We start from the raw sequence: 27,591 nt of genomic DNA, 5'->3' as shown, positions 1-27,591 counted from the left end.
TTGTCCCTTACTTCTACATCTCCGTGGTGAGTATGTTGTGGATACACCAATTTTCTGCATGCATACAATCTTGGTTTGACCACAATGAAGCATACTACCACACCTCTGCTTGCCTGCTAAATCATCTGCTCTCAATCCTGTACAAAACATATAAGAATATTTGTAAGAGTGGGTGAAACACAATAATCAACATCCATGTAACTCGGTAGCACTAATGGATCTACGCACAAAAGAGTGGCTTCTGCTCGATATGGCATACCTGAAGCAACTTGTGGACTCCCTTCCTCGCCAAACTGAGGCTATTATTAGGGCAAGAAGCAGTGTTACACAACATTCTCATGATTTACTTTGCGGGTGGTTTTTGTCCAATGTGCTTATTTTAACGGGTTTCAATTACGAGAAATGTATTAAACACACACACACACACACACACACACACACACACACACACACACACAAACACATACATTTCTATGTTAATGATCTGCAGCTTCACACAAGTTCCACACATGCAAGAGGTATCAATACTGTCATTATTCAGATAAATGATGATCTGTCTCTCATGGTTAGATGAGCATAAAACTTGGCACTTAAAGAAAATGTGAAGAAATCCCAAAAAATTTATAATCCCATCATAAATTAATTAGTTCTGAACTCCACAAACAAACAACTGCCCCCTACTCTTCTTAAGGCTGTCCAAACACTGCATTTGAAAAAAATCAGTATATTGTTGACACACTTGACTATTTTTCCACATAATCACCATCCCATTCAATGCATCTGGTGGACCGTGCTGCCAGTTTCTTATGCTCTCCTCGAAGAACTCTGCTGCCAGACCCTTCTCCCACTTCAGAACCTCTTTGTGCAACTGCTCATCAACTGAAAATTTAATTCCACTCATGCGTGCCTTCAGCGGGGTGAAAAGATGACCGTCTGAAGGTGCCAAGTCAGAGGAATGCAGTGGAGGGGGGAGAGGGAGTTGAAAACATCCCAACCAAATGAGTCCAAGAGCACAAAGTATCCACAAACCAGAGAAGAGAACGGAAATGCAGTCAGACTGGGCAGAAAAGTAGCACCAATACACACTAACGAGGAATGTAAACAGCTTGGAAAAAAGCAACAGTTCAGCAAGTATGATGGTTTTTAACGTAGAGAGTGGAAATTGGCGCAGGAATGATAGTGCCAGCATAGTTAAAGGAGGAAGTACTACATGAAATGCACAGTCCAGTGTTGTTTGGCCATGGAGGTTGTAGAGGGATGAATTGGAGAGTGGCGGAAAAATACTGTTGGTGAGAAGCAAAAATGATGTCTATCAACACTTGAGAAATTGTATTAAGTGTGCTCAACATGGGGGTTTTGATCGAAAACAGGTGCTGCTACAAAGATTGCCAGAGGCAAAAGAACTGTTTAGTTTTAATGGGATACACATGTTAGGACTTTTCAATCATACACCAACAGGTAATTGGTATGTACTAATCATAATAGGTCATTTTTCACTTTACATCGAGATGGTGCCGATACCTGATCAGCAAGCAACTACAGTTGCACAAGAATTGGTTAGTAGGTGGATGTTGATATTTGGACCAGTGGAGACAATAATTACAGACCAAGGGAAAAGCTTCATGTCAGACATAAAGAGGATGTGTTGATTACCGAGAGTGAGAAAGTTAAGAATGAGTCCAGTTCATACTCAAACTAATGGAAGAACGGAGCTAGTTCACTGGATGACTGATGGTATGCTTAGCTATTATGTGAGCACACATACCAGGTGTATAAGTATCAAACCAGAATTTCCCTACAGATGGTGCTAGCCATCAGTGTAAGGCTCATGAGACTGCATTGGCAGCGCCATCTGCTTCCTGTAACAGCTGATGACAAATTTCAACAATGTTTCAAAAACCTGTAAACATGTAAAGTTTTGTGCCTACGAACTATGATTTGTGGTTTTCTGTTAGCATTTGAAGAAAACGGCTACAGAATCGCATTGAATGCTTGTCGAAGCTTTTGGCAAACTTGTTCTTGGGAAAAGCGTTTCAAGTGGTTCAAAAAATTCAAAAATGGTGATTTTGACATGAGAAACGACGAGCGCGCGAAACCAACAAGACAGTTCGAAGACAACAAATAGCAGGCTTTATTGGATGAAGTTGATACTCAAACTTAGCAAGAACTCACGGAACAACTGAATGTGACACAGAAAGCTGTTTCTCTCTGATTGATGGGAAAGGTGCATGAAGTGGGAAAATGGGTTCCGCATGAACTGATGAAAGACAGCAAACAAATCAAAAGGCCACTTATGAAACGCTGCTCGCCAGATACAAAAGAAAGTAGTTTCTGCATCGAATAGTGACAGGTGATGAAAGATGGATATATTTTGAAAATTCTAAGCATTGTAAATTATGGGTGAATCCAGGCAAAGCATTGACATCCACTGCAAGATCAAATCGCTTTGAGAAGAAGACAATGCTCTGTGTTTGGTGGAATCAGAAGGGTGTCCTCTGTTATGAGCTGATAATATCTGGTGAAACTGTGGACACTGATCGCTACCAACATCAAACGATTGATTTAAATCGAGAATTATGTGAAAAACAACCATACTATGGAAAAAGGCAACACAAAGTCATATTGCTCCATGATAACGCCCCATCACAAACAGCAAAACAGGTCAGGTAAACGATACAGAAATTTAATAGGGAAATACTAGTGCATGTGGCTTATTCTCCAGACTTGGCTACGTTCGGTTATGATCTATTTGCATCACTGGGACATGCTCTGTATGAAAATGGCTCGCTGACTAGTTCGTTCGAAAGAAAAACTGTTTTCTTGGTGTGCCATTCATAGCCTGCCGGAGAGGTGGGAGAAATGTATAAATAGCAATGGAGATTATTTTGAATAAAATATTGTTTATCAGTTTCAAAGAAAAACGTGGAATTATTGCAACCAAATTCTGGTTTCATACTTCTACACCTGGCAATTCAGACTGATGCACACATTTATCCTCTTTAGTGAATGCATGCGACTCGTAAGTACACCCTAGTATAGAACTGCCATCATTCCAGGTTGTGTATGCGAAGAAAATGCCTCTGCCATTGCCATTCCAAACGATTAGGTAGAAGGGTAGACATGGAAAGTACGTCCAAGGATTTGCTAGAAAACTGAAGGAAACGTGGAACAAGGTACAACCAGAAAATACCAAAGTGCTTCCATAACAAGAACAAACAGTGAGGCGCACATCCGTACCTGCTGAAGGGAAAAACAGAGAATGGCCGATTTGCTAATTGTGAGTAGCTGAAGTGGACCAAGGAGTGAGGTCATCAGACACAAGATCTAAGGTGGCAGAAACGAAGGGAGGAACAACACCAACAACACAGTTCAGTCGATGGGAAAGGAAAATGGGCAAACAAAGAGGCAGAAGGAAAGTCGGGATGGCAGGAAGAGTAAAGACCGGGAGAGGGGCTAGCAGGGAGAGGGAAGAGGGCAGGAAATGCTCCAGAGAAGCTATGCGCAATGGGGTGCCAGCACCACTGCCCGTGTAGAGGCAAGGTCGAAGGCCTCCCAAATGTACGCCAATGCCAATACTAACTGATGGACTTTAATTTCAGAAGGAAATTAGGTACTTAGATTTGAGAGGACAAACCACTTTCGTGAAGAAACCTGAGGATCATGTGAGGGTTGTATGCTAACACCCAGGACAAGGAAAGTGGGAGGCCATATTTAATGCGAAGAGCCACAAGATAGGGGCAGTCCAGTAAAATATGGATCACAGCAACTACAAAAGGTGTGAGGGGGTCATTACGGAGTAAAAACCACAGGTCAAACTACGGTCAACCTGATACGAAGACAACAGAGGTGGGTTGATTCCTTCTGGGAAAGGCAGAGGTAAGAACGTCATGTGGCAGGAGTGCCCCAATGAGTAGGCCCCCAACTGAATAAAAAGGAACTTTATGTGATGTCGCAAATATGCCCCCAAAGCAGTCATGGAGAATGGTGTCAGGTGGCTGCCTCCCTAGCCAGACGATCAGCAGGCTTGTTACCTGGAGGATACCCACGTGGCTGGGAAATCAATTGAACAAGCAGCAGGTCAAGATTGGTGAGAAGGCCACGGATGGCAGAGACCAAGTGGTGGTGGGTAAAACATCAAGTGACAGGCCACTCACTGAATCGGTGAGAGAAGGCCGTTTAATAAAGCAGAATGCCTGGCAAATGGCAGTTAGTTATGCGGTAACACCCCATGTGTGGCATGGAAGAGATGGTGTCTTCAGCCAGCAGAAGATGTGAAGGCATATCCCACATGATCAGTGGATTTAGAGCCACTGGTGTCAAAAATAATAGCATCCCAAAACTCTTGTAAGAGCGGCTGGAACAGACAACAAAACACTATCGGAGCAACAGAGGCTTTAAGATCCCAGAAGAGATCCATCCGAATCTGAGGAACTAAATGAGTTGGGGGAATGTTTGAGAGAGAAAATTGGGAACAGGACAACGAGGGAAGATGGAAATCGCAGTTGAGAAACACCCAAGGGCAGGCAGCAGGCAGGCGACATCGGAAGCTGCAAAAAGAACAGAATTGCGGGGTGAATAGGAAAAAACAGATAATGATAGCACAGGAAACCAAGAGCTGGGACTGCCAAACTGAAAGATGGTGTGATTCCATGTCAACCAGAAGACCATTGACAGGGCCAGTATGAAAGGCCCAAGGGACCAAATGGATAGTACGATGGTGAACCAGGTTCGAGAGGAACAGTGTGGAAGGGCAGCTGAGCCATAAACTTGACAGCCAGAGTCCATACGGAACAGAACTATGGATAGATAAGGGCGGAGAAGAGTCGAATGGTCCGCACCCCAACAGGTGTGGACAAGAAAGCAAAGGACATTGGGTTGACAGAAACAGCCAGTCTTGTGAAGGTGGATGGGGCAACCAAGTAAGCTTATTGTCAAAAAGAAGATCTGAGAAATGGAACTGGGGGACCACAGTCAGGCACTGGGTGCCAAGGTAATGCTGCGAATCATGCCAAGGTAATGCTGCGGATCAGTATGGACCATAGTACGGAAACAGAATTGCATCATGAGAATCGAAAAAAGTGTAGAGTGACCATGCTGAAATGTGCTGGATGGCACCCTGGAGCTGTAGCTCTGTAGAGGCCACTGAGTGGGAAATAGCCCAGATACAGAAAACATCCACATACAGACCAGGGGGTACCAATGGTCTGACACAGGCCACGAGTCCATTAATAGCGATGAAGAAAAGCAGGACATTCAATACGGAACCCTGTATCCTGGGTCTGCAGATGAGAACGGTGCCAATGCAAACTCGGAACACCAGTTGGACAGGAACTGGCATATAAAAATCAGTAGAGGGCCCCAAAGATCCCACTCATGGAGTATAACTAATATGTGATGGTGCCAAGCCATGTCATATGCCTTACAAACATCGAAGAAAACTTATGGCGGTGCTGAGAAAAAGGACTGCTGAACAGCGGCCTGTAACAAAAGTAGATGATTGATTGGAGACTGTCCTTCACTGAAAGCTGCACTGGAGAGGAGACAAAAGTTCCTGCTATTTGAGGATCCAAAAGAGCTGATGAGCCACCATCTGTCCAAACAACTTTCAGGGGATGACGGACAGAGATGGCTGGTAACTATTGAATGATGACAGATCCTTACTGGGCTTAAGCACAGGAACCATAATACTGTCCCTCCACTAAGAGGTGAAACACTTGGGAGGCAGACACAGTTACATACCCAGAAGACGCAGTCTTGTAGTGGGAGACTGACATTTTGAAGCAATTGGTTATGGATGAAATCAGGGCCAGGGGCTGAATTGTGGGAAGAGGAGAGGGCCAGAGGTAGTTTCCATTCAGTAAAAGGTGAACAGTAAGATTCTGTCTGACAACAGATACACTGAATTGCCAAAAACACTGGTACAGGCACGCATATTCAAATGCAGAGATATGTATACAGGCAGAATACGGTACTGTGGTTGGCAATGTCTATATAAGACAACTAGTGTCTGGGACAGTTGTTACAACGGTTACTGCTGCTACAATGACAGGTTATCAAAATTTAAGTGAGTTTGAAAGTGGTGTTATAGTCAGCACATAAGTGATGGGACACAGCATCTCCGAGGTAGTGATAAAGTGAGGATTTTTCCGTACGACCATTTCACAAGTGCACAGTGAATATCAGGAACCCAGTAAAACTTCATATCTCAAACATCGCTGCAGCTGGAAAAAGATCCTGCAAGAACAGGATCAACGACGGCTGAAGAGAACCGTTCAACATGACAGAAGTGCAACCCTTCGGCAAATCGCTGCAGATTTCAATGCTGGGCCATTAACAACTGTCAGCATGCAAACCATTCAACGAAACATCATCGATATGGGCTTTCAGAGCCGAAGGCGCATCCTTGATGACTGCATGACACAAAGCTTTATGCCTCACCTGGGCCCATCAACACCAACATTGGATTGTTGATGACTGGAAACATGTTGCCTGGTCGGACAAGTCTCATTTCAAATTGTATCGAGCAGATGGAAGTGTACGGGTATGGAAACAGCCTCGTGAATCCGTGGACCCTGCATGTCAGCAGCGGACTGTTCAAGCTGGTGGAGGCTCTGTAATGATGTGGGGCGTGTTCAGTTGGAGTGATATGGGACCCCTGATGGATGTACATACGACTGACAGGTGACATGTACATAAGCATCCTGTCTAATCACCTGCATCCATTCATGCCCATTGTGCATTTCGACAGACTTGGTCAATTCCAGCAGGAGAATGCAACACCAAACTAGTCCAGAATTGCTACAGAGCTATTCCAGGAACACTCTTCTGAGTTTAAACACTTCCGCTGGCAACCAAATTCCCACACATGAACATTATGGAGCATATCTGGAATGCTTTGCAACATGCTGTTCAGAAGAGATCTCCACCACTTCGTACTCTTACGGATTTATGGACAGCACTGCAAGATTCATGGTGTTGATTCCTTCCAGTACTACTTCAGACATTAGTCAAGTCCATGACACGTCATGCTGCAGCACTACTGTGTGCTCGTGGGGGCCCTACACGGTATTAGGCAGGTGTACCAGTTTCTTTGGCTCTTCAGTGGAAAACGTAAGTGAGAATCTTCAATCCGCTGTTTCCGGATGAGGGAGGCAGCCAGATAGGAGGCTACCAGTTGTACAACCTCATCGCCAGTTTTGTACAGGCCTTGTTGCTACTGCCGTGGAGGCAGAGTTCATGAAACGGCTTCTGGTGCAGTACACAACTAGGACAATCTCCCCCTGTCACTGTTACACAGCTAAGCCCCAGGGTCAGATAACAGGATAGGAGAATGAAGGTTCAACAACACTTGTAACAAATTAGTATCAAAGTCACACAAAAAGGGTTACTTCTCTTTGTGTCTTGTTAAATGACTAAGTCTACTACACTGCAAAAATTTACAACTACTATCTGTTCACTTCTACGAATTCACTAAACGACATTCCCTGTATAAGTCAGCCCAGGATGATGGTCTATAACTACGTGGGTTAGAGCTGCTCTTTTATCTTCCAAGTAGGCTTTTGTCCGATGTCCGGTCATTGGCAGATTGTACTCGGCCGGCAACTGACTGAGGCGAAGTCGATATCTTCATCCTCAGCACTGCCTGTGGCACTAGTGGAACCCGCGCAGGTGGCGAGTCTCTATGGCACTGGCACCAGCTCACTTCTTTGCGCCTATGGTGCTTTTGCCCTGGCTGTGTCTTGTTCAGATGACACGGCACTGACGTTGATGCCATCAGAAAATGTGTTGCAAGGTGTTCCGCAAGAATCAATGGATCCATACAAAGACAACGCGGGAGGGCAAGGTCCAGGATGGAAGACGGCTGTTGGCAACCTTGAAGGGAGCCATTTGTAGACGACACCTGTGAAGAAGGGACAGATGAATTTATGGAGGAGACAAAGTATTCCCAACACACCCACTTGCTCTGTTTGATTGAGTAATGGGTTTTGGCGGGAAGATGTTTAAAGGTAATAAGATCGGTGCAGGATGGGTGCCGCATAATGCATCGCAAGGCTTGACGGTGATCACAGATGGTGATGGCAATGACTGTGCTCCACCAAGGGACCAGCCAGCAGCAAAAGGGGCTTGTGGAGTGGGAGACGTCAGTCGCTGCAGCACAAATAACTGTAGCAGACAAGTCATGGACGATTCCATCAATACAGCCTGATAGAGAGAGGGTAAACACGACCTGAGAGGAGCATAAGGCCAATCAGCATGGCAGAAAGACCAGTGGGGCAATCTGATCTTTATGAAAAAGTACTCCCCCCCCCCCCCCCCCCCCAAGGACTGATGATCATTAAAATCCCTAAGGAGGAGGAAAGGAGGGGGGAGTTGCTAAAGGAGGGCAGTTAGGGCAGTGGGCGCAGGTGGCCTGTTAGGAGGGGGATTGCAAACTGTGACCACAGAGACCAGGTGGAACCAGACAGCAACTGTTTCCAATGTGGTATGAAGAGGGATCCACATGCTAACAACATCCCCACGGAACAATGGGCAAATGCCACCAGAAGCCCTCAAAGGGCAAAGTGCAGAACCCAAGAAGGGTCAGTGAGTGAGCATCAGTTAAATTAGGTTCCTGGAGAATGATACAATCTGGAGAGTAAAAGAAAATAAGGGATTGCAACACGGAAGGCGATGGTACTATCCATTACAACTCCACTGAATAAGTGCAGAACTGGAATCCAAATAGGAAGCAAACAGGCATAAGGGGGCATGAACTGGTCCTATCATGAGGTCACCATCTGTAACCAACAAGGACAGGGTGACGTCCATAAAAAAGAGGTCAGACTCAGGTTGTGAGGAGCATTTGGCACTTCTGGAGGCACCAGAGGGGCCTTGTACCAAGGCTTCTTCTTCTTCTTCTTCAAGGAGGGCAGGGCTTGGAGAGTCTGCAAGCTTCAGTAAGATCTGACCTTGGGGGCGCACGGGCTGTGAGTCATGTGGTCGACTTGTGGCAGGAGGCCTCCAGTCGACACATCGCTGAACTGTCATTAGTGTGTGTGTACTGCAGAACGACATGTGCAGTAGCCATGGTGATGATGTCAAAGCAGCACTGTGAGGTAAGGATGGTGTTATGCTCTCTTGTTGAACTCATATGATTTGATATAGATACCGGTGGGGACAAGGAACATTTCCATTTCAGACATATTTGGATTGGATACTACTACCAATGCCTCAGACATGGAATGTGCACCTGGCCGATTCAGCCAGCCTGCAAGTGGTACAGTGGACAAGTCATGTGTCATGTTAGGACAGCCCAATCTACCCGTTACATCGAAGGATACCACACCCACTACATCAACCGTGGATGTATCGGAGGGGGATCGTAGTACTGCAACGAGGAAGAAAATGGGTCCGGAATGCACACCTGTGGGCATGAACATTTGAAAAGAAACCCAATCAACAGGGGAAGAATACATTAGCGTGAAGGGAAATTTAGTGTCAGAAATGTCCCACCCTTGGAGCAAGCGTGTGCCAAAAGGAATGTGGTCGACATCTTTCACCTGAACACCAGCAACAATATTTGATTCATTCTATGCATTAGGTAGTTTCGACTTGCAGTTGGCGTACATTTTTGCTATGGTGAAGGTAGTCCCTATGGCAAGTGCATATTCCTCTTATACTACAGAGTCGTGACGAGGAACAATATTCCTATAACATTTCCAGAATGAAGTGGGCGTGGATGTGAAGGAATGTCAAAGGTTCTTTAAGAACATTTTGCAGATATCAGATAGTAGGATTACAAGGGTTCTTTCACTCAAAGTGCAGCACCTGACCCTAGGCAAGGTGCATGCCCTGCTAAAAACAAAACACAAATTACAAAGGCGGTTGCGGTAGAGAACTTCATGAAACGGTTTCCAGCATATCGTAGCCATTATGCACAGATGAATGAAACAGTGGATCAGAAGTATTAGTCACCAGACTTGAGCATGGGGAAGTTATACCATTTATATAAAGCCGTGCATGATGATCCAATCTCATACTTCATGTTTGGTCAGATATTTAATACACGATTTAATCTGTCCTATCATCCCCCTGTAAGTGATTCCTGCCGTAAATGTGACCTCTATAACATCAAACATGTCAAACATGCTGTTGCTGACACTGCGGAAGAGAAGGGCAAATGGGAATGTGAAAGAGAGTTACATCAATGTATGGCCGAGAGCGTGCAGACGAGAATGCATTGCGATGCAGCAGAAGGGAGGCATCAGGACAACGATATGACTGTGATTGTCTTTGATTTGATGAGGGCTTTACTGACACCGGTACTTACGACAGGTATCTGTTACTACAAGTGGCAACTGTAGACATATTGCCTTGGAAAGCACGACCTACATACCATGAAATCAACTGTGTATGCATGTAGGGAGTGAGGGCAAAGCATCCCGAGGACCACAAGAAACTGGATCATGTCTCATGCATTACACTGAACATACCATCCAAACAAAGCAACTGATTACGAACTCGGATCGATGTGGCAGGCAAAATAGGAATATAAAAATGGCCTTACTGTGCCAATTCATGGTTCTGCATGAAGACTTCCATCAAAAGTAATCCATCATAAATTCCTAATCAGTGGACATTCATACCTACCACATGATCAGGACTTCGGTATCATCGCGAAGAACAGGAAATTTCACCCGAACATATACAAACCCTCTGACTGGATGAATGTCATAATCACTGCATGAAAACAACAACCCTTCACCACTTTACTAATGACAAGGAATGATTTCATGTCCATAGTACGTTTAGAAAGAAACATACATAATCATAAAGTGTAGACACAAAATACCAGGATGAAATGGATCCATATTCAGTGGTTTCAGTATAAAGCATCCTCTTTCCACATCATGTTTTATAAGTACTCCAATGAGTCAGATGTCCCATTTGCTGATTTCAGTTTTGCTAAATGAGGGTCAAAAGTAATTGAGACTCTGGACGTATTATATCCCAATGGACACACTATTAACATGTTGAAAAAGACCGACTTAAAGACCTTGCTGCAATTCGTACCCCGGTGTACTATGGTTATTACCGTAACTTGAAGACATCTGCACAGCCGTGTGGAGACACCATCCCTGTAAATGACGACACGGATGATGAACATTAATGCCTCATGTGTATCTTGTCCAATGTTTGACTACAGTGTGTAAAGCAATAACGGCCTATCCCACATGGTTCGTGATTTACGGCCAAGTGCACCGAAACAATAGTGGCCTAACCCACACAAAAAACGGTCTAAAAACACTATTACGATTAACTCCACGTATACTCAATTACCGGACACCATACCACGTTATGTATACCACACTCGCTACTATATGCCGCAATCACTACCTTACACATCAATTCTGCCAATGTCAATATCTTTGAGTGGCCGTTCCCACAAACCAGTGTGCTGTGGGTTAGGCCACAATAGTGCTGATAGCCCCATATATCACATGCAATGAAAAATTTTACTTAATATAAATGTGTGAAATTTTCATTAAAATTCCTTGTTGCCATCTAACAATGAGTCCAGGCCCAAAACAACTTAATAAGAAATAAATTGTTCATTCAAAAGTAGTGTGGCTGGTTGTAGTTTACTTCTTTATTGACATGTCAAAAACAACAAGTGTTTTGAATTCATCATGGATAAATTATGTCTATATGAGGCCTTTATGCAGCAGTGAAATATGAATGGCTGTACATACCTTTATCATATTTGTTACTGTCATTGCTGTCTTCAGAGCTTGCTTCATTTCCAGAATCAACAGACGCCTGTTTGCGTACTTTACGAGGACGCTGACTAGTATTTTGTGCATCAGCAGCAACGTCACTCTCTTCCTTGCTCCTCTCTGCTATAGCTGCCAATTTCTCTCGCATGCCCTCCTGAATTAGAGAAATAAGAGATTAAATGGAAATTCAATCCCAAATTATAAAATATGTGTAACTACACTCACGCTCATAAATTAAGGATAACTGCAGAATCTGCTGCCACACAACATGGCACTACACAAAACTGGCACTAATAGCATAGGCACATAGGGAACACACACGACACAGATCTGTAAGTCCACGCTATTGGTAATAAGTTGAGAAAACCATCCCAAAAGACGTGATACAAAACACCACTGTTTCCTGCACATGTACCCCGACATCAATATGGGATATGATCACCACGCACACGTACACAGGCCGCACAACAGGTTGGCATACTCTGGATCAGGTGGTCAAGCAGCTGCTGGGGTATAGCCTGCCATTCTTGCACCAGAGCCTGTCGAAGCTCCTGAGGTGTCGTAGGGGTTTGAAGATGTGCAGCGATATATCGACCAAGAGCATCCCAAACATGCTTGATGGGGTTTAGGTCTGGAGAACAGGCAGGCCACTCCATTCACCTGATATCTTCTGTTTCAAGATACTCCTCCATGATGGCAGTTTGGTGGGGCCGTGCATTATCATCCATCACGAGGAAGGTGGGACCCAATGCACCCCTGAAAAGGCGGACATACTGGTGCAAAATGATGTCTCCATACACCCAACCTGTTACAGTTTCTCTGTCAAAGACAAGCACAAGTGTATGTGCACCAAACATAATCCCACCCCACACTATCAAACCACGACCTCCATACAGGTCCCTTTCAAGGACATTAAGGGGTTAGTATCTGGTTCCTGGTTAACACCAGATGAAAATCTGGCAAGAATCACTATTCAGGCTATACCTGGACTCATCCATGAACTTAACCTGGGACCACTGTTCCAATGACAATGTACTGTGTTCTTGACACCATGCTTTACGGGCTCTCCTGTGATCAGGGGTCAGTGGACTGTACCTTGCAGGTCTCCGGGCGAATAAACCATGTCTGTTCAGTCGTCTGTAGACTGTATGGCTGGAGACAACTGTAAGGTCCTGCAGTACTCCATGGCAGTCTGCAGGCACTGATGGTGAGATATCGGTTTCTTGTGGTGTTGTACACTGTGGACGTCCCATACTGTAGCGCCTGGACACGTTTCCTGTCTGCTGGAATCATTGCCATAATCTTGAGCTCACACTTTGTGGCACAAGGAGGGCCCGTGCTATGACCTGCTGGTGTTTGACCAGCCTCCAGTCGCCCTAGTATTCTACCCCTCATAATGTCATCCATATATGTTCTTCGAGCCATTTTCAACACATAGTCACCATTAGCACGTCTGAAAACATCTGCACACTTACTCGCTGCACCATACTCTGACATGCACCAACACACCTCAACGTATGTGGACTGCTGCCAGCACCACTGTGCGACGACTGCAGGTCAAATGCACTGCATGGTCATACCACGAGGTGATTTAAGCCAGCAAACCGCCCACCAGAGTATTGTTTCACCATGTATCAGCATTATCCTTAATTTATGAGCACGAGTGTAGATATGACCATTTCAGTCACCCATATGCACAAGTACAAAACAATGTAATTCTTATTTTGTAATGTGCACTTGCAACTGGTACTCCCTTATCAACTGCCAGACAAAGACAGCCATGAGAATTTGCCTGGCAATACATTGCCCTGCAAAATATCCTCTCTCTAACATCATAAACTTTAATTATGAAAATCCTATAAGAACCACTGGCAAATTATAAAAGTTAACATATATTTACGACATTGGTGCAACCTGAATGGAACACAAGCAATGAATGGATGCACACATTAACAAGAAACTCAACATTCAAGCTTAGGATATGGCCTTATATCATTCTCCAGAGTGCACAGACAGATAGGTATACTGTTCTGGCCCTGTGACCCAAATGGGAACAACAACACAGCAATAATCAAACAGATGTGAGACTGAAGTCTTTCTTGGCTGTATCTTGAAGGGAGCCTTCTCAGATAACATACGAGGGTTAAAGTGGCACAATATTTTGATGTCAAACTTAGATGCCATAGTCAGGTCATTTGGTGTGCGCTGTCTCCACTCCAGTTGGCCTCTCTGTTAGCATGTGTCTTCAGATGCCCCAACTAATCTCCTTGCTCAGCAGTCACTAGTGTGCTGATATGAAATACACAACAGTTTCAATGCTAGGTCCCATACTTTACTGATGAAGTTCACAATGTCCTTGCCCATGAGGTTGTGAGAAAGGCAGATAATAACAAAGTCCCAATAGGAGGCAGTCATATGTGTGTCCAGGGTCACTTTGTTTTGTATGGGACAGGGGGAGGAGGGTAGAGCTGAATACACATTTCATATTCTTTTTCTTTTGAATGTAACTGATTCTTCTTGATGTATGAGAAATGTGCAATAGGAAGGCTGTGGTGCAAGATTTGTTTGCCTTCAAAGTCTGGGTCAGAAAGCATATCTTTCTGACTATAATATACATAAAAACAAAGATGAGGTGACTTACCGAACAAAAGTGCTGGCAGGTCGATAGACACACAAACAAACACAAACATACACACAAAATTCAAGCTTTCACAACAAACTGTTGCCTCATCAGGAAAGAGGGAAGGAGAGGGGAAGACGAAAGGAAGTGGGTTTTAAGGGAGAGGGTAAGGAGTCATTCCAATCCCGGGAGCGGAAAGACTTACCTTAGGGGGAAAAAAGGACAGGTATACACTCGCACACACGCACATATCCATCCACACATACATACACAAGCAGACATATTTAAAGATGTCTGCTTGTGTCTGTATGTGTGGATGGATATGTGCGTGTGTGCGAGTGTATACCTGTCCTTTTTTCCCCCTAAGGTAAGTCTTTCCGCTCCCGGGATTGGAATGACTCCTTACCCTCTCCCTTAAAACCCACTTCCTTTCGTCTTCCCCTCTCCTTCCCTCTTTCCTGATGAGGCAACAGTTTGTTGTGAAAGCTTGAATTTTGTGTGTATGTTTGTGTTTGTTTGTGTGTCTATCGACCTGCCAGCACTTTTGTTCGGTAAGTCACCTCATCTTTGTTTTTATATATAATTTTTCCCACGTGGAATGTTTCCTTCCATTATATTGAATGACTATAATATACGTTTCTCTTTAACAAAGTTTTCATATATTACAACTCATGCTGGGGACTTTCCTGGTCAAAAAGAACGAGTGTTCTGTGAACAAGTATACATAGTACATCATTTTTCCGTGCCCAATGTTGACGAATGGGCACATGTAGATACAAGACATCAAAGGTGGACTTTTTATTGATACTGTGGCCATAGCAAGTAGAAGAGAAATGTGCTGACTCGCTGTGTATTAAGACAGGTAGCATAGTACAGTCAGCATGCCCACGAACTACAACCAGCACTACCGCTTGTGACTCAAGTTGATACGATTTTGCCATATCGGAAAGTGTGCGTTGATACTGTAGTGTCTGCGCTTATTTTGTGAGTTCGTTGAGGGTTGTGAGTGAATGTTGGAGAGTTGTATGCTACTGTGATAACGCGGTGTTAAGAGTTATAGTTACCTGTATTAAAAAAAGAAGAAGAACAAAAAATGTCTGCATGTTTTGTTACAGTGTGTGGATCTAGCTACAGAGAAAATAAAAGTAAACATTTTTTCAGACCTCCAAAAAATGAAGTATGGTTTTCCAAATGGATGAGAGCAATACCTCAGAAAGACAAGAGCGCTGATTCACAGTTGTTTTGTGTGTGATTCACATTTCTGTGAAAAACTTATCACAAAAGCAGACTTTTTTGTCATCAATGGTAAACAAGTTACAATTCCAAGACAAAGGTGGTCTCTAAAACCAGGAGTGGTTTCTCATTTATTTCCCAGTTTACCAAAATATGCATAAAAAGTATTACACAACAGAAAATCGACAGTAAAACACTCACAAGAGAGAAGTCATGGCAAAGAAAATATTGAGCAAGAAGTTACAATCTCTCTCAGTGCTTCATCTGTCAAGGAAAATTTGTGGAATGAAACTGTACCATATGCAGCAATAATTTCATTAAGAAGAACAGTAAAGTGTAAGAAACTGGGAGTTGTGTGATTACGTAACCAAATTAAGAACAGCGAATGCCAAAATAAACTTCTGCAAAAGTTGCTCTCAGACAAAAAGAGTATGAGGTCTCAGTCAAATCTCCTAGATCATTTCTAAACTCAGTAAGAAACTGAAAAATATAGTAGACACTCTAATAAGGAATGGAAATTGAGAAACAATAAGGGAATGTGATATGATAGAGTTTCTTCTCGACAGTGTGCTTTTAAAAATTACATCATCCAAAGGATACAGATATTGTTTGAAGCATGGACTGTTGCCGCTTCCTTCCAAAACACATCTACAAAATTTAGTAAAGGGCCTCAGATGCTCATACGGAATCAATATGCATGCTGTGGAAGCAATTAAGAATTATTTTTCAGAAGAATGGTGTTAAAAACAAACACTTAGGTGTGTTCGAGTTTTGATGAAGTTAAGCTCCAAGAACTGCATTTCAATTGCACTTCGTTCAATGTTGATGGTTTTATCAATTTAGGGGGAATACACTCCAGAAAACCGTAAGAATAAACTTACAAATTATGTTCTGGTGTTTATGTTTGTCCCTCTACTGCGTAACTGGATCCAATGTGTTATTTTGTATGCTAGTCACAATGTAACTCCCGGTGACATCATCTCACAGATATTGATTCAAGTAATTATCCAGCAAGAGCAAACCGGAACAAAAATTACTGCATTCACTTCCAATGGCAGTTAACCGAATAAAAAGGTCTGGCAATGTCTAGGAATTAGTGGCAGAGAAAATAAAGTTACTTGCTCTGTATCAAATCCAGTTAATGAAACCAGAAGAATTTTGGTATTTTCAGACACTATTCATGTAATAAAATGCATAAGGTATAATATTTGTGATAAATTGGAGGTACTTTCCAATAATGAGATCACTAACTACAATTTTTATTGAAGAGTTTATGAACAAGATAATTAATTCCCCAGATTAAAAGTTTGCCACAAGTTAACTTCCACCCACTTGGATCTGTCGTCATTTCAACTGATGAATGTAAGATTAGCTCTGCAGTTATTCAGTAACTCAGTAGCCAATGGAATAAAATTCTTCAGGGAGACTGAAATGGCAGGATTTGAAGGCAGTGAATCAACAAAATCATTCACTAGAGGTATCAACAACTTAGTGGATGCTCTTAACTCTTCATTTCCAAAGGAATACAAAAACTTGGAGGTTCACAAAAATTTAATGATTTGAAAAGCATTCTTGTCGACAGAAGTAACAGCTTTGCTTCCAAAAGAATGCTTCAGTCTCCAAGAGTAACAATTGAAAGTACATTAGGAATATCTGTTTACTTGTGGAATAGAGGTTTCAGCTACGTCCTGACAGCAAAATTTAATCATGATCATTTTGAACGTCATTTCAGTATCATAAGGTCTCCGAGTTGCAATGATTATCCATCAGTAATAGACTTCCTCACTTTGCACATGTTTTCAGTGTGTTTACATCATTCCTGTTAAACTTTCATTATCTTCCGGTGGAAACTGTGAAAGTATATGTGAATTTTCTTTGATATCAGCAGTAACACAGATGCATGTGTTAGCTAGAGATTGGAAATAAAAATTGTGTGTGTGTGTGTGTGTGAGTGAGTGAGAGAGAGAGAGAGAGAGAGAGAGAGAGAGAGAGAGAGAAGAAGAAGAAGAAGAAGAACAAGAAGAAGAAGAGAGACAGAGTTGTGGTGGTGGTGGTGGTAAATGTTGTGTTTTGTATAACTTCACAGAGGCTCAACCCAATCCACAACATATGCTGGAGACCCTTGAAAGCTCCTCAGTAGAAGAATGTTTAGTTTATTATCTGGCATGTTACATGGTGCATCAAGCAAGAAGATTCACAAAATGCCTTTAGTGTTTATGCCTTCTAAATGGGAATTTGTTTGACATGCCATTCTCTTTACTGACGTCTATTAGAGATTATAGCTCTTCTACAGGAAAAGACATTTCTCATGCACCCATTGAAAGGCATCTCCAATATTCCTATCCAGGTGGAAAATATCATTACGGTGAAACTTCTTGAGGCCAGTTTATGGGGCGAATTTTTTTTACAAATGTTTAAATAGTATGTATCACATTAATGTTGAAATATCAAACGTTGGATGCTGTGAAGATCATGTGATGGACATCGTTCATATGCTGGTTCTTCTTTATACGATATGCCAGTTTTACATGGGCATTAAACACATTTGGGAGGAGCTGAAGTCTTCAAAAAGTTCAAAGGTTGTCCAGAAACTGTCTAAACTAGCAGGCAACTGATGTTTACTGAAGTAAGTTAATTATATCCACATACTTTTCAATTAGTGGCATAAATTTCTTGAAATTATGAGTTCATGTGTTGTCACTGCCATAGTAAAATGTACTTCCATGGGTCGCAAGTGGAGCAGTTGATATCTTGTGGCGGAACTGGTAAACTAGGAGAGTCAGCACATTTTATCTTCTACTTGCTATGCTATTGCCAAGCTACACATCACTCTTCTGATTCATCAGGAAGTCCAGAAAAGATAAATGTCATCTTTTCACAGCACTGGAGGCTGGGTAGAGCACCTGTGAGCATAGTGGAGGTGCAACTGTTGCTCCATGAAGCTTTCCTGGAGTGTGGGAAAATGGTAGCGGAATTGATATCATTGATTGATGGATGACTCAGTTTATTTCTCTGTTGCCTTTCGACACCAAGCAACGATTTTCATTAACTACTGAGGGTATAGCTGCTGTCCTCGTTACAGTTGCTGTTACACACGCTGATTCCAACGGGTTCTTTGATCACAGAATCCCACTAGGTGGATGCACTGGGATAGTATTTCCAAAGTCATCAAATATAATTGTATTTTTATTAATGACACTGTGTTCAGCAATAGGAAATTTGTCGAAAATGCTATATTCAATATGGCACTCTAAGCAACATTCTAAAATTGTTCGTACTGACTGACCAATGTAACTGCTACTATATTCACAAGGAATTTTATAAATTCAAAGAACACCAAGCTGACTGTTTTTCTTTACTAGGTGCTGCTCAAGAATGCCTATTTTATTTGGCAGGGGTGCTACAGGCTAATCATCTTCTGATGCCTGATTGTGTGTGTTTTTGTTTCTTAGAGATGGCCAATGTACTATCTCATTCAATATAGCCACTCTTCTGGAATATGTTTCTCAGATATCTGGGAACAAGATATTAAATGTAGCCATCTCTATGAAACAAAAACACAGATGCTCATATTACCAGAAGATGATAAGCTTATAGCACTCCTTCCTTTCTTCAGAGCTACAAGAAATAAAATAGGGAGTCTTGGATAGATATGGTATTAAATACTTTTCAACCACCCAAGAAAATTAGAGAGATGCTGTGTCCACTAAAAGACAGCCCTGATCTGACTGTAGCTGGAATTTATAAAATTCCTCATGAGTGTAGTATCAGTTACATTAGTCAGTCAATGTGAATGATTTCAGAACACTGCATAGAGCACCATATCAAATACTCCATCTTTGACAAATCTGCTATTGCTGAACGCAGTTTCATAAATAAACATACAATTATATTTGATGGATATGGAAATACTATCCCAATGGATCTACCTAGTGGGATTTTGTTATCAAAGAAAGCATTGGAATCAGAATATATAACAACAATTTTAACCAGGACAGTGGCTATACCCTCAGCAGTCCATGGAAATGGGTACTCAATGCTGAAAGGCAACAGAAAAATAAACTGAGTCATCCATCGTCCAATGATATCAATATTGTTAACAATGATCTTTCATCATAAGATATCAACATCATCTCTGGTAACATATGGAAGTTCCTTGGCCTTGTGATATCTCCATGACATAATTTGGCCAACTAAATCATGTAGTAATGGCTTAACAGAAATCTCCTGGTGTAAATGATGGAGAAAGTCATTGAAAGCTTGAGGCTGTACAAATTTGATGTAGCAAGAGCACATTACCTTAACAGTTCAACAGATATCTTTTCAGATACACATCAATGAGATAAAATGCACAACTGTAAAGCCATAGTGAGAATGCCAAACAAAAACACATATTACTACCTTGAAAATCACTGAAATAAGAGTTAAACTCCACATACAATAAACTAAATTCCTTCTTCTAATTACTTACTAGGAGCATGTAACAATCTGGTCCACATGGCTCTGAGAATGGTTTGAGATCAGGACCTTTCCTTTTCTGCAAATTGGGCCCTGGATGGTATGCTTGAAGTCCTAAAACAACAATTATTATCAGATTACTGTTTCTAAATTCCTGAGGTTTCATCTGTCAATTTGATCACATCTAAATTGAGATCATAAAATGTTAAATATAAGATTACCTATCTACAAAAGGGGCCCCAAAAGCAGAAAAAATGCCTACTAACAAAGTGGCAGCAGATGCAGCCTCAGGAAATAAAAGATTCATTAATCTGGCAAAAGACAGGAAGGATTGGAGGTAAATAGCCTAATCAATTACTTTCCCTTGACCAGCAGACCCTCATAACTTGCCTTCCTAATTATCAATTAAAATCATTTACTGGAATATGTTCTACTCTTTTGACTATTTCTATGTTCGAGTTGTACATTTCTCTTTCTGTTATCTAGCAATTATAATTTTTTTCTGCCCCTATCTGATATCAAGTTAAGAGGAGAGTGAGAAACTGTTGGGGAGGGAAGAGTTCAGAACCAACAAATCTTTAGGCCTGCAGAAAAATTTCTCAAAGGCAATGTGACTTTCAGAGGACTAAATCACATCCAAAGACCAACAGGTATTCTAATGAAAAATAACACTAAATGCAACATCTCTCCCTCTCCCCCTCCCATCTCCCTCAATATTCTATTTGTTCATTTGTGTTTGTATTATCAGCAAAGTGAACTGAAGACCATCATGTTCATACCTAAGAAATAGGGAGAATGGGTAGTAATAGCATACACTCCCAATATGCTTAAAATGGGAGTGCTGACAATTGCTACAAGTGTATCACTGTTTACCTGTGACAAAACTTGCAGAAGACAAAAATCTGATTTTAAAATCCTAATATGATGTTCACTGTCTTGTTTACATGCTAAGCCTGAATCAATTTTGCTAACCCAATTAAATATCAGTTTCCCAAGTGTCACGTGTCTGCTACAAGTGGTGTATATAAATCAGCTGCTCCAATTCAGTCAACATAGTGAAATTAGTTCATCAGTGTCTTCATAATTTTTAATAAAATCTCAGGTTGACAGCCGATTCAATGTGTCGTTCACCAGGAATGCTATCTTCAGGCAAACTGTTGGATTCATGTCTTGTCTGGGTCTTTATAGCTGCTGAACCATGGGCTGCTCTGCATCCTTGGTGCTGGTGGGACCAATGAGGCGCAAATGGAATCGGTGCAACAGCACGTGGCGTGGGGGTGGTGGGGAGGGTGAGGCAGAGGCAGCGCTGCAGGTCCTGGTGTCTCATGTGTTAAGAGAGGCACTTTGTGATGCAAAGCTGTGTGTGTCCGATATATTGTTTTCCACATTCACAGGAAATGCTGTAGAACCCCAGTGTTCTTAAACCCAAGTTTTTATTCTTTGATCCCAGCATATTCCTGATTTTTTCTGGAAGACAGAAGATGGTTTTGATCTTGTTCATCTCCAGTATCCTGGCAATCTTATCCATGGGTGGCCCTGTGTATGGGTGGAACGCAGAGCCCTTGTTGTCCACTTCTTCCTGAAGGTGGTGGTGGTGGCCGCCATCATTGTCCTCCTCTTCCTGCTGCTTCTTCTTTCTCATCCTGAGAGCACATCTAATCTGTGTTTCAGTCTAGCCCTTCTTCTGGAAGGTTTTCTTCAGGTGCTGCATCTCAGTAGGTGGACTGTCCTTGTCCCATATGTTGTGTGCTCTGTGGACAAGGGTATTGAGTGCGGAATTCCATTGTGCTATGTGATGGCAGCGGTTGGAATTGAGCTACAGATCCGTATGTGTTTTCTTTCGGTAGACCGAATGTTCCTGTGTGCCATCCATTTTCTTCTTTATTAGGATATTGAGGAAGCGTAGGCACCCATTTTTTTCTAATTCCATTGTGAACTTTATGTTCTCGTGTATGCTGTTCAGATGGTTGAGAAATTCTTCAGGGTGTCCTTGCCATGTGGCAAGACCACGAAAGTATCGTCCACGTAATGATAAAAGACATTGGGATTAAGGAGGGCTGTTTCTGATGTTATGCCCTCAAAGTATTCCATGTGCAGGTTAGCAATACAGGGTGCAAGTAGGGATCCCATAGCAGCTCCATCCACCCATTGGTAAAACTTGCACCCCCACACTGGAAATACATGGTTGTGAGTGAATGGTGGAATAATTCCACTGTGTCTTCATTGAAATGGTTCTCAAGTAATTTCAAGGAGTCCTCTAGCAGTAAGTAACCTTTTGAAGAGGGATGTGACATCAAAGCTGACCATAACATAATTTTTGTCCAGACAACTCCTTGAGTGTCTTAGCAAGCTCCGTGGAATTCTTGATGTATGGGGACATTTGCCCACGAGAGGCTTCAGTAGTTGTGCCAGGTGTTTGGCTATACCATAGGTGGGAGAATTTATAGTGTCTATTAACGGACGTAGTGGTACCTCCCTCTTGTTTATCTTGGGGAGCCTGTATAACCGTGGTGGAACCAGAGCTCTGGGGTAAAGCCTTTTTACCAGATCCTGGCCCAGACCCGAGTTGTTGAGAAGAGCGATGGTCTCTCTAGTCAGACCTATTGTGCTGTCCTCCTCCAATTGTTTGTAGGCCTTGTCCTGCAGCAGTGAACTGACCTGGTAAAAAGGCTTTACCCCAGAGCTCCAGTTCCACCACAGTTATATGGACTCCCAAGACACTCAAGAGGGAGGCACCACTATGTCTGGTAGTAGACACAATAAAGTGTCCTACCTATGGTATATTCAAACACCTGGCACAACTACTCGAGCCTCTTATGGATAAATTTCCCCACCACATCAAGAATTCCATGGAGTTCGTTAAGACACTCACGGAATGGCATCTTGACAAAAATGATATTATGGTCAGCTTTGACTTCACATTCCTATTTATGAGGTTACTGACAGAGGACTACTTGAAACTACTTGAGGATCATTTCAGCAAAGACACAGTGGAATTATTCCGCCATGCACTCACAACCACGTATTTCCAGTGTGGGGGCATATCCTCACTGACAACACGTATCGCCAGCCTGCAAATGGAATACTTTGAGGATATCATATTCGAAACAGCCCACCTAAAACCCAAGGTCTTCTATATGTGGACGATACTTTTGTGGTCTGACCGCACGGCGACGACACCCTAAAAGAATTTCTCTACCATCTGAACAACATACATGTGGACATCAAGTTCACAATGGAATTAGAAAAAAAATGTGTGCCTACCCTTCCATGATATCCTAATAAAGAAGAAAATGGACTGCACACTGGGTCACTTGGTCTACTGAAAGAAGACACATACAGATCTGTGCCTCAATTCCAACAGCTGCTATGACCCAGCAACTCCAACAGCTGCTATGACCCAGCAGAATGGAACTCTGTGGTCACTACCTTTGTCCGCAGAGCGCAAGACATACGACAAGGACGGTCTACCTACTGAGATGCAGTACCTGAAGAAAACCTTCCAGAAGAAAGGCTACACTGAAATGTACATTAGATACACTCTCAAGACAAGCAAGAAGAAGGAGGACAAGCAAGAAGGAGGAGGACCTTCAGGAAGAAGAGGACAACAAGGGCATGGAATTCCTCCTGTAAGAGGGTCGACCCCAGCACAGATTGCCAGGATACTGGAGAAGAACAAAATCAAAACCATCTTCTGTCCAGCAAAAATCAGGAATATTCTGGGATCAATGAAGGACAACTTGGGTTTAAGAACACCGCGTGTCTACAGCATTTCCTGTGAATGTGGAAAACAATATATCGGACAGACACAGTGTTGCATTACACAACGTCTCTCTCAACACACGAGAAGTGGTTCACCTTGGACAAACGGAAAAATCCTTGATAGCAGAGCACAGCCTCAGGGAGCACATGGTTCAATTTGAACTGGGACTTTATTATTAAAGACGCAGTGGAGATACGAGTCAATGATAACCTGGTCAACCGGGATAGCTGCTTCCAACTTAGCACCACATGGGACACAACATTAGCAATAATATAAGGAGAGCGCACCAATGGAAGCATGATGGTGTCGCGGCTTATGGAATAAACAGGTCGACTGAGATGAGACACTGGGACCTGCCGCATGCCTCCCCCCCCCCCCCCCCCCCCCATGTGCCGTCGCACCAATTCCACTCGCGTCTGTCTGGTCTAACTGGTGCCGAGGATGTAGAGAAGCCCATGGTCCAATGGCTATAAAGACCCACACGAGATGTGAACCCAATACTCCGCCCGAAGATGGCAAGTAAGAAACTTGCTAAAATGTTGCCGCAGAATGACGCACTGACTTGGCTGTCAACTCAAGAAGACTTTATCATCGTGATCTGCCAAGGATGCCTGCATTTCATAATTTTTGTAACAATAAGGAACCAAGATTATTTATGGATGTCAGTGAACTCTAAAGCAGGAGGAGGATGAGGAGAAGGTTGCTCAAAAATAGGTGTTTATAACTCTTATCCACAAGACACTTGCATTACACCTGCCAAGATTATGAACTTTATACAAAGAATTGCAAAGTGGTCATGGCTGGAAATTTACTGTAATCCAGTTGCTTGGAGACTTGCAATAGCTTGCAAAATTCCAAATCTGTTAAGACACATTCAAACTACTATGCACAGTTAGCAAATGTTTTATCACCAACAAATGATTGTGGATAACGGTGTGCGGGTGTAGTAGTTTACAAATTAGTCAGCTGTGTAGGACAATACAATTGTTACCCATCAGTTTTGTTCCACTAATTGAGAAAATATATCGGCACTTATGTACGTCATTTTTTCACGGAAAGATAAAATGTTACTCTCTTCAAATAAATAAAGGAAAAGAATATCTTTGTGGTCACTAGAATACTTTTTTCCCTTCACTCAACACAAAATAACAACATCTAAATAACCTACAGTTTAGAGACCAAGTAGTATCCCAATAACCCAAACATGCCTTAAATGGTGGTAGGCCTTTCAAGAACTGATATTTGAGCATTTAGATGACCAGCTAGAAACATTAGTGGGAAATCGGTTCACAGAAAACCAAATTCAGGAGCCTACATAATCACAATGTGTATGCCAATGCTCTGTACAATGTGGATGTGGTTGTTGCCAGAGGTACAGAAATCATCTATTACTTCTCTGCAGCGACTGATAGGTATGCCTTATAGCTACTGTGTAATATCCATCTTGCTAGACACCTGCAAAGAAAACCTGAGTCAATATGGCAAAAAAGGTAACTTCCTAAGAATAAAGAGATACTCGACCAGTCGTCTGGCATCTTTGTGAATTTCTGTCCGTAAGAGGTGACACTGTTCACTTTGCAGGTTGCCAGATTGACCCCCCCCCCCCCCTCCACCACACACACACACACACACACACACACACACACACACACACACACATATGCACGCATGATTCACAATCTCTCCCATGCCCATAGCGGATTCTCGTGCCTGGTACCCCAGCAGTCTTGAACCAAAGTGGAAATACTCCATGAGGCAGAGCCAACAGTGCAGAGACTGGTACTATGTGGGCCTGTGCTATATGTGCACCACTGAATTAAATAAACATTTTGAACAGAAACATAAAGTACAGTATATTTACATTACCACAACTGCTCACAAAGCTTTTGTGGCAGTATCCTTCCACATTTATGTCATTATCTTCAGCTTTTCTCCTCTATTCGCCTGTCATTACAATGGCAGATGATAATGATGGCTCTTCCCTCGATCCATGCCAACTCATACAAGTCAGCTGACTTGTTCATCAAAGCATTTCTCCTGTCGTCGTAGTGAAAAACTTTTTTTTTATGAGACTTAATCCTTTTTTCAACTTCTAATGTCACAGCAGCAAAAGCACCAACTGACCCCCCCCCCCCCCCCCCACACACACACACACACTCTCCACTCCCAAGGGCAAGGAGCTTGACATATTATAGAACTTCCGAATCTTTTTATGGGGTTTATGTGTGGATAGTATTATAGCAGTCAGAGGACAACAAATCCATTTTCTTGCAGAAGCTTGTTTATACAATAAACAGGAGAAGGTTGGTGCTTCTTAACTAAAGGCAGACAAAATTTCACTTGATCTGGCTTTTAATGTAAGTTATTACTGGCCATCAAGGACTGTACTTCACTTTTTAGCCAACTAGAGTTTTTTGTGATGTGATGCGATCATCTAGTGACAACACTTTTTGGATGTATTCCTGTAATAATTGGCGACTCCACAAATTTTTTAAAATTTTGCTGCCAATTTTTGAATAACAGTATAAAGTTTTGCTTTTTGGGTGACATATGAGATGCTGACCTAAACAAAATCCATGTCATCCCATGCATGCCCAACAATTTAACACTCACTTTTGTTCCGACAATACTCATCATGCACAGTCACTCTGCCAAAATTTATTTATGTTTCATGTAAATAAGCCACTGGCTACTTTAATTTCAATGTTTAATTCTTTTATAAAAACCCATGACCTTTTTGAAATTATGTTCTTTCATTCGCATGTGCTGATCAGTTTATTCTGACCCCCCCCCCTCCCCCCCCCCATACCCCCCCTTTAACTGAATTTCACAGACAGAACAATTTTCCTGAATGTTTTCTTGCTGATTTGTTTCTTCACAAAAGGTGTGTGATTGTGTGATATTTGTAAAGATGGTATTTCTTTATACTATCCATAATATTGCAGAATCTGCTGCCTAAGAAGACATTTAAACATATTGGCAAAGGAATATTTATTGTGTGGACCTTCTTTCTTCTCCTTTGGCCGAAGTACATGAATTCCACTTCCTCTTGTAATTTGCAAATGACTGCTGTGCTCAACTAACATTTTGCTAGCACATTCCATAACTTTTTCTGTTTATGTATTTATCAGTTTCTACGGGACAACGTAAGCCAAAGCAACTTAGTCGTCGAATAAGTTAGTACCAAGTTAACAGAATGCTGATCAGAAAATTTATAACCAAATATCAGTCAATTAATTAAACATGAAAAAAGAAAGTATAGGAATAAATAACACATTACAGAGAGAAGTTCTCAACTACCGTGAGGAACTCCTGTTCTGAACAGGAGTGTACACTAAGTAAATCTTTCAACTTGATTAGAATACTTGGGGTTATCACTTAATTCTTTCAGTTCTGCTGGAAGCCTATTGAGAATGAAATCTGCTGAACAGCGCACACTTTTTTGTACAGTGCTTAAGGAAGTACTATCCAAGTTTCTATCATTTTTCCATCTTGTGTTCACTGAATGAATGTTGAAGTTTCTTCTGAAAGAGTCAATATTGTCAACATATCCCATGATATAACATACGTACAGCGACACTGAGTTAGAATTCAGACACTTGAACAATGGCTGTTTGAATTCTGCAACTTACTCCAAGTGTCATCTAGTAGCAGCTTCCAAAATGGGCAGGTCAGACTGTCCAGCATAGTCTGCTCCCTGTCAGGAGACCTTGCAACCTACACGTGGAAGTGGATCTCCCAGGTCTTTTGTGCGTGCAGGT

General features: G+C 42.3%; 1 protein-coding gene across 2 annotated transcripts in view; it reads right to left on the bottom strand.

Annotated features, from left to right (window-relative positions):
• Positions 1 to 27,591, bottom strand: part of LOC124788106 (histone-lysine N-methyltransferase E(z)) — a 92,839-nt gene that overhangs the window by 26,660 nt on the left and 38,588 nt on the right. For both annotated transcript variants that reach the window (XM_047255224.1, XM_047255225.1), the window contains exons 7-8: positions 20,081 to 20,181; positions 11,733 to 11,910 (exon numbers count right to left, since the gene is read on the bottom strand). In XM_047255224.1, coding sequence (XP_047111180.1) covers positions 11,733 to 11,910; positions 20,081 to 20,181 — 279 coding nt within the window. The remainder of the gene's footprint in view (positions 1 to 11,732; positions 11,911 to 20,080; positions 20,182 to 27,591) is intronic.

This window comes from Schistocerca piceifrons, chromosome 3, assembly GCF_021461385.2.
Source record: "Schistocerca piceifrons isolate TAMUIC-IGC-003096 chromosome 3, iqSchPice1.1, whole genome shotgun sequence".
NCBI lineage: Eukaryota > Metazoa > Arthropoda > Insecta > Orthoptera > Acrididae > Schistocerca > Schistocerca piceifrons.
Note: the sequence above shows the minus strand (reverse complement) of the source record. Positions and strands in the feature narration are given on the sequence as shown.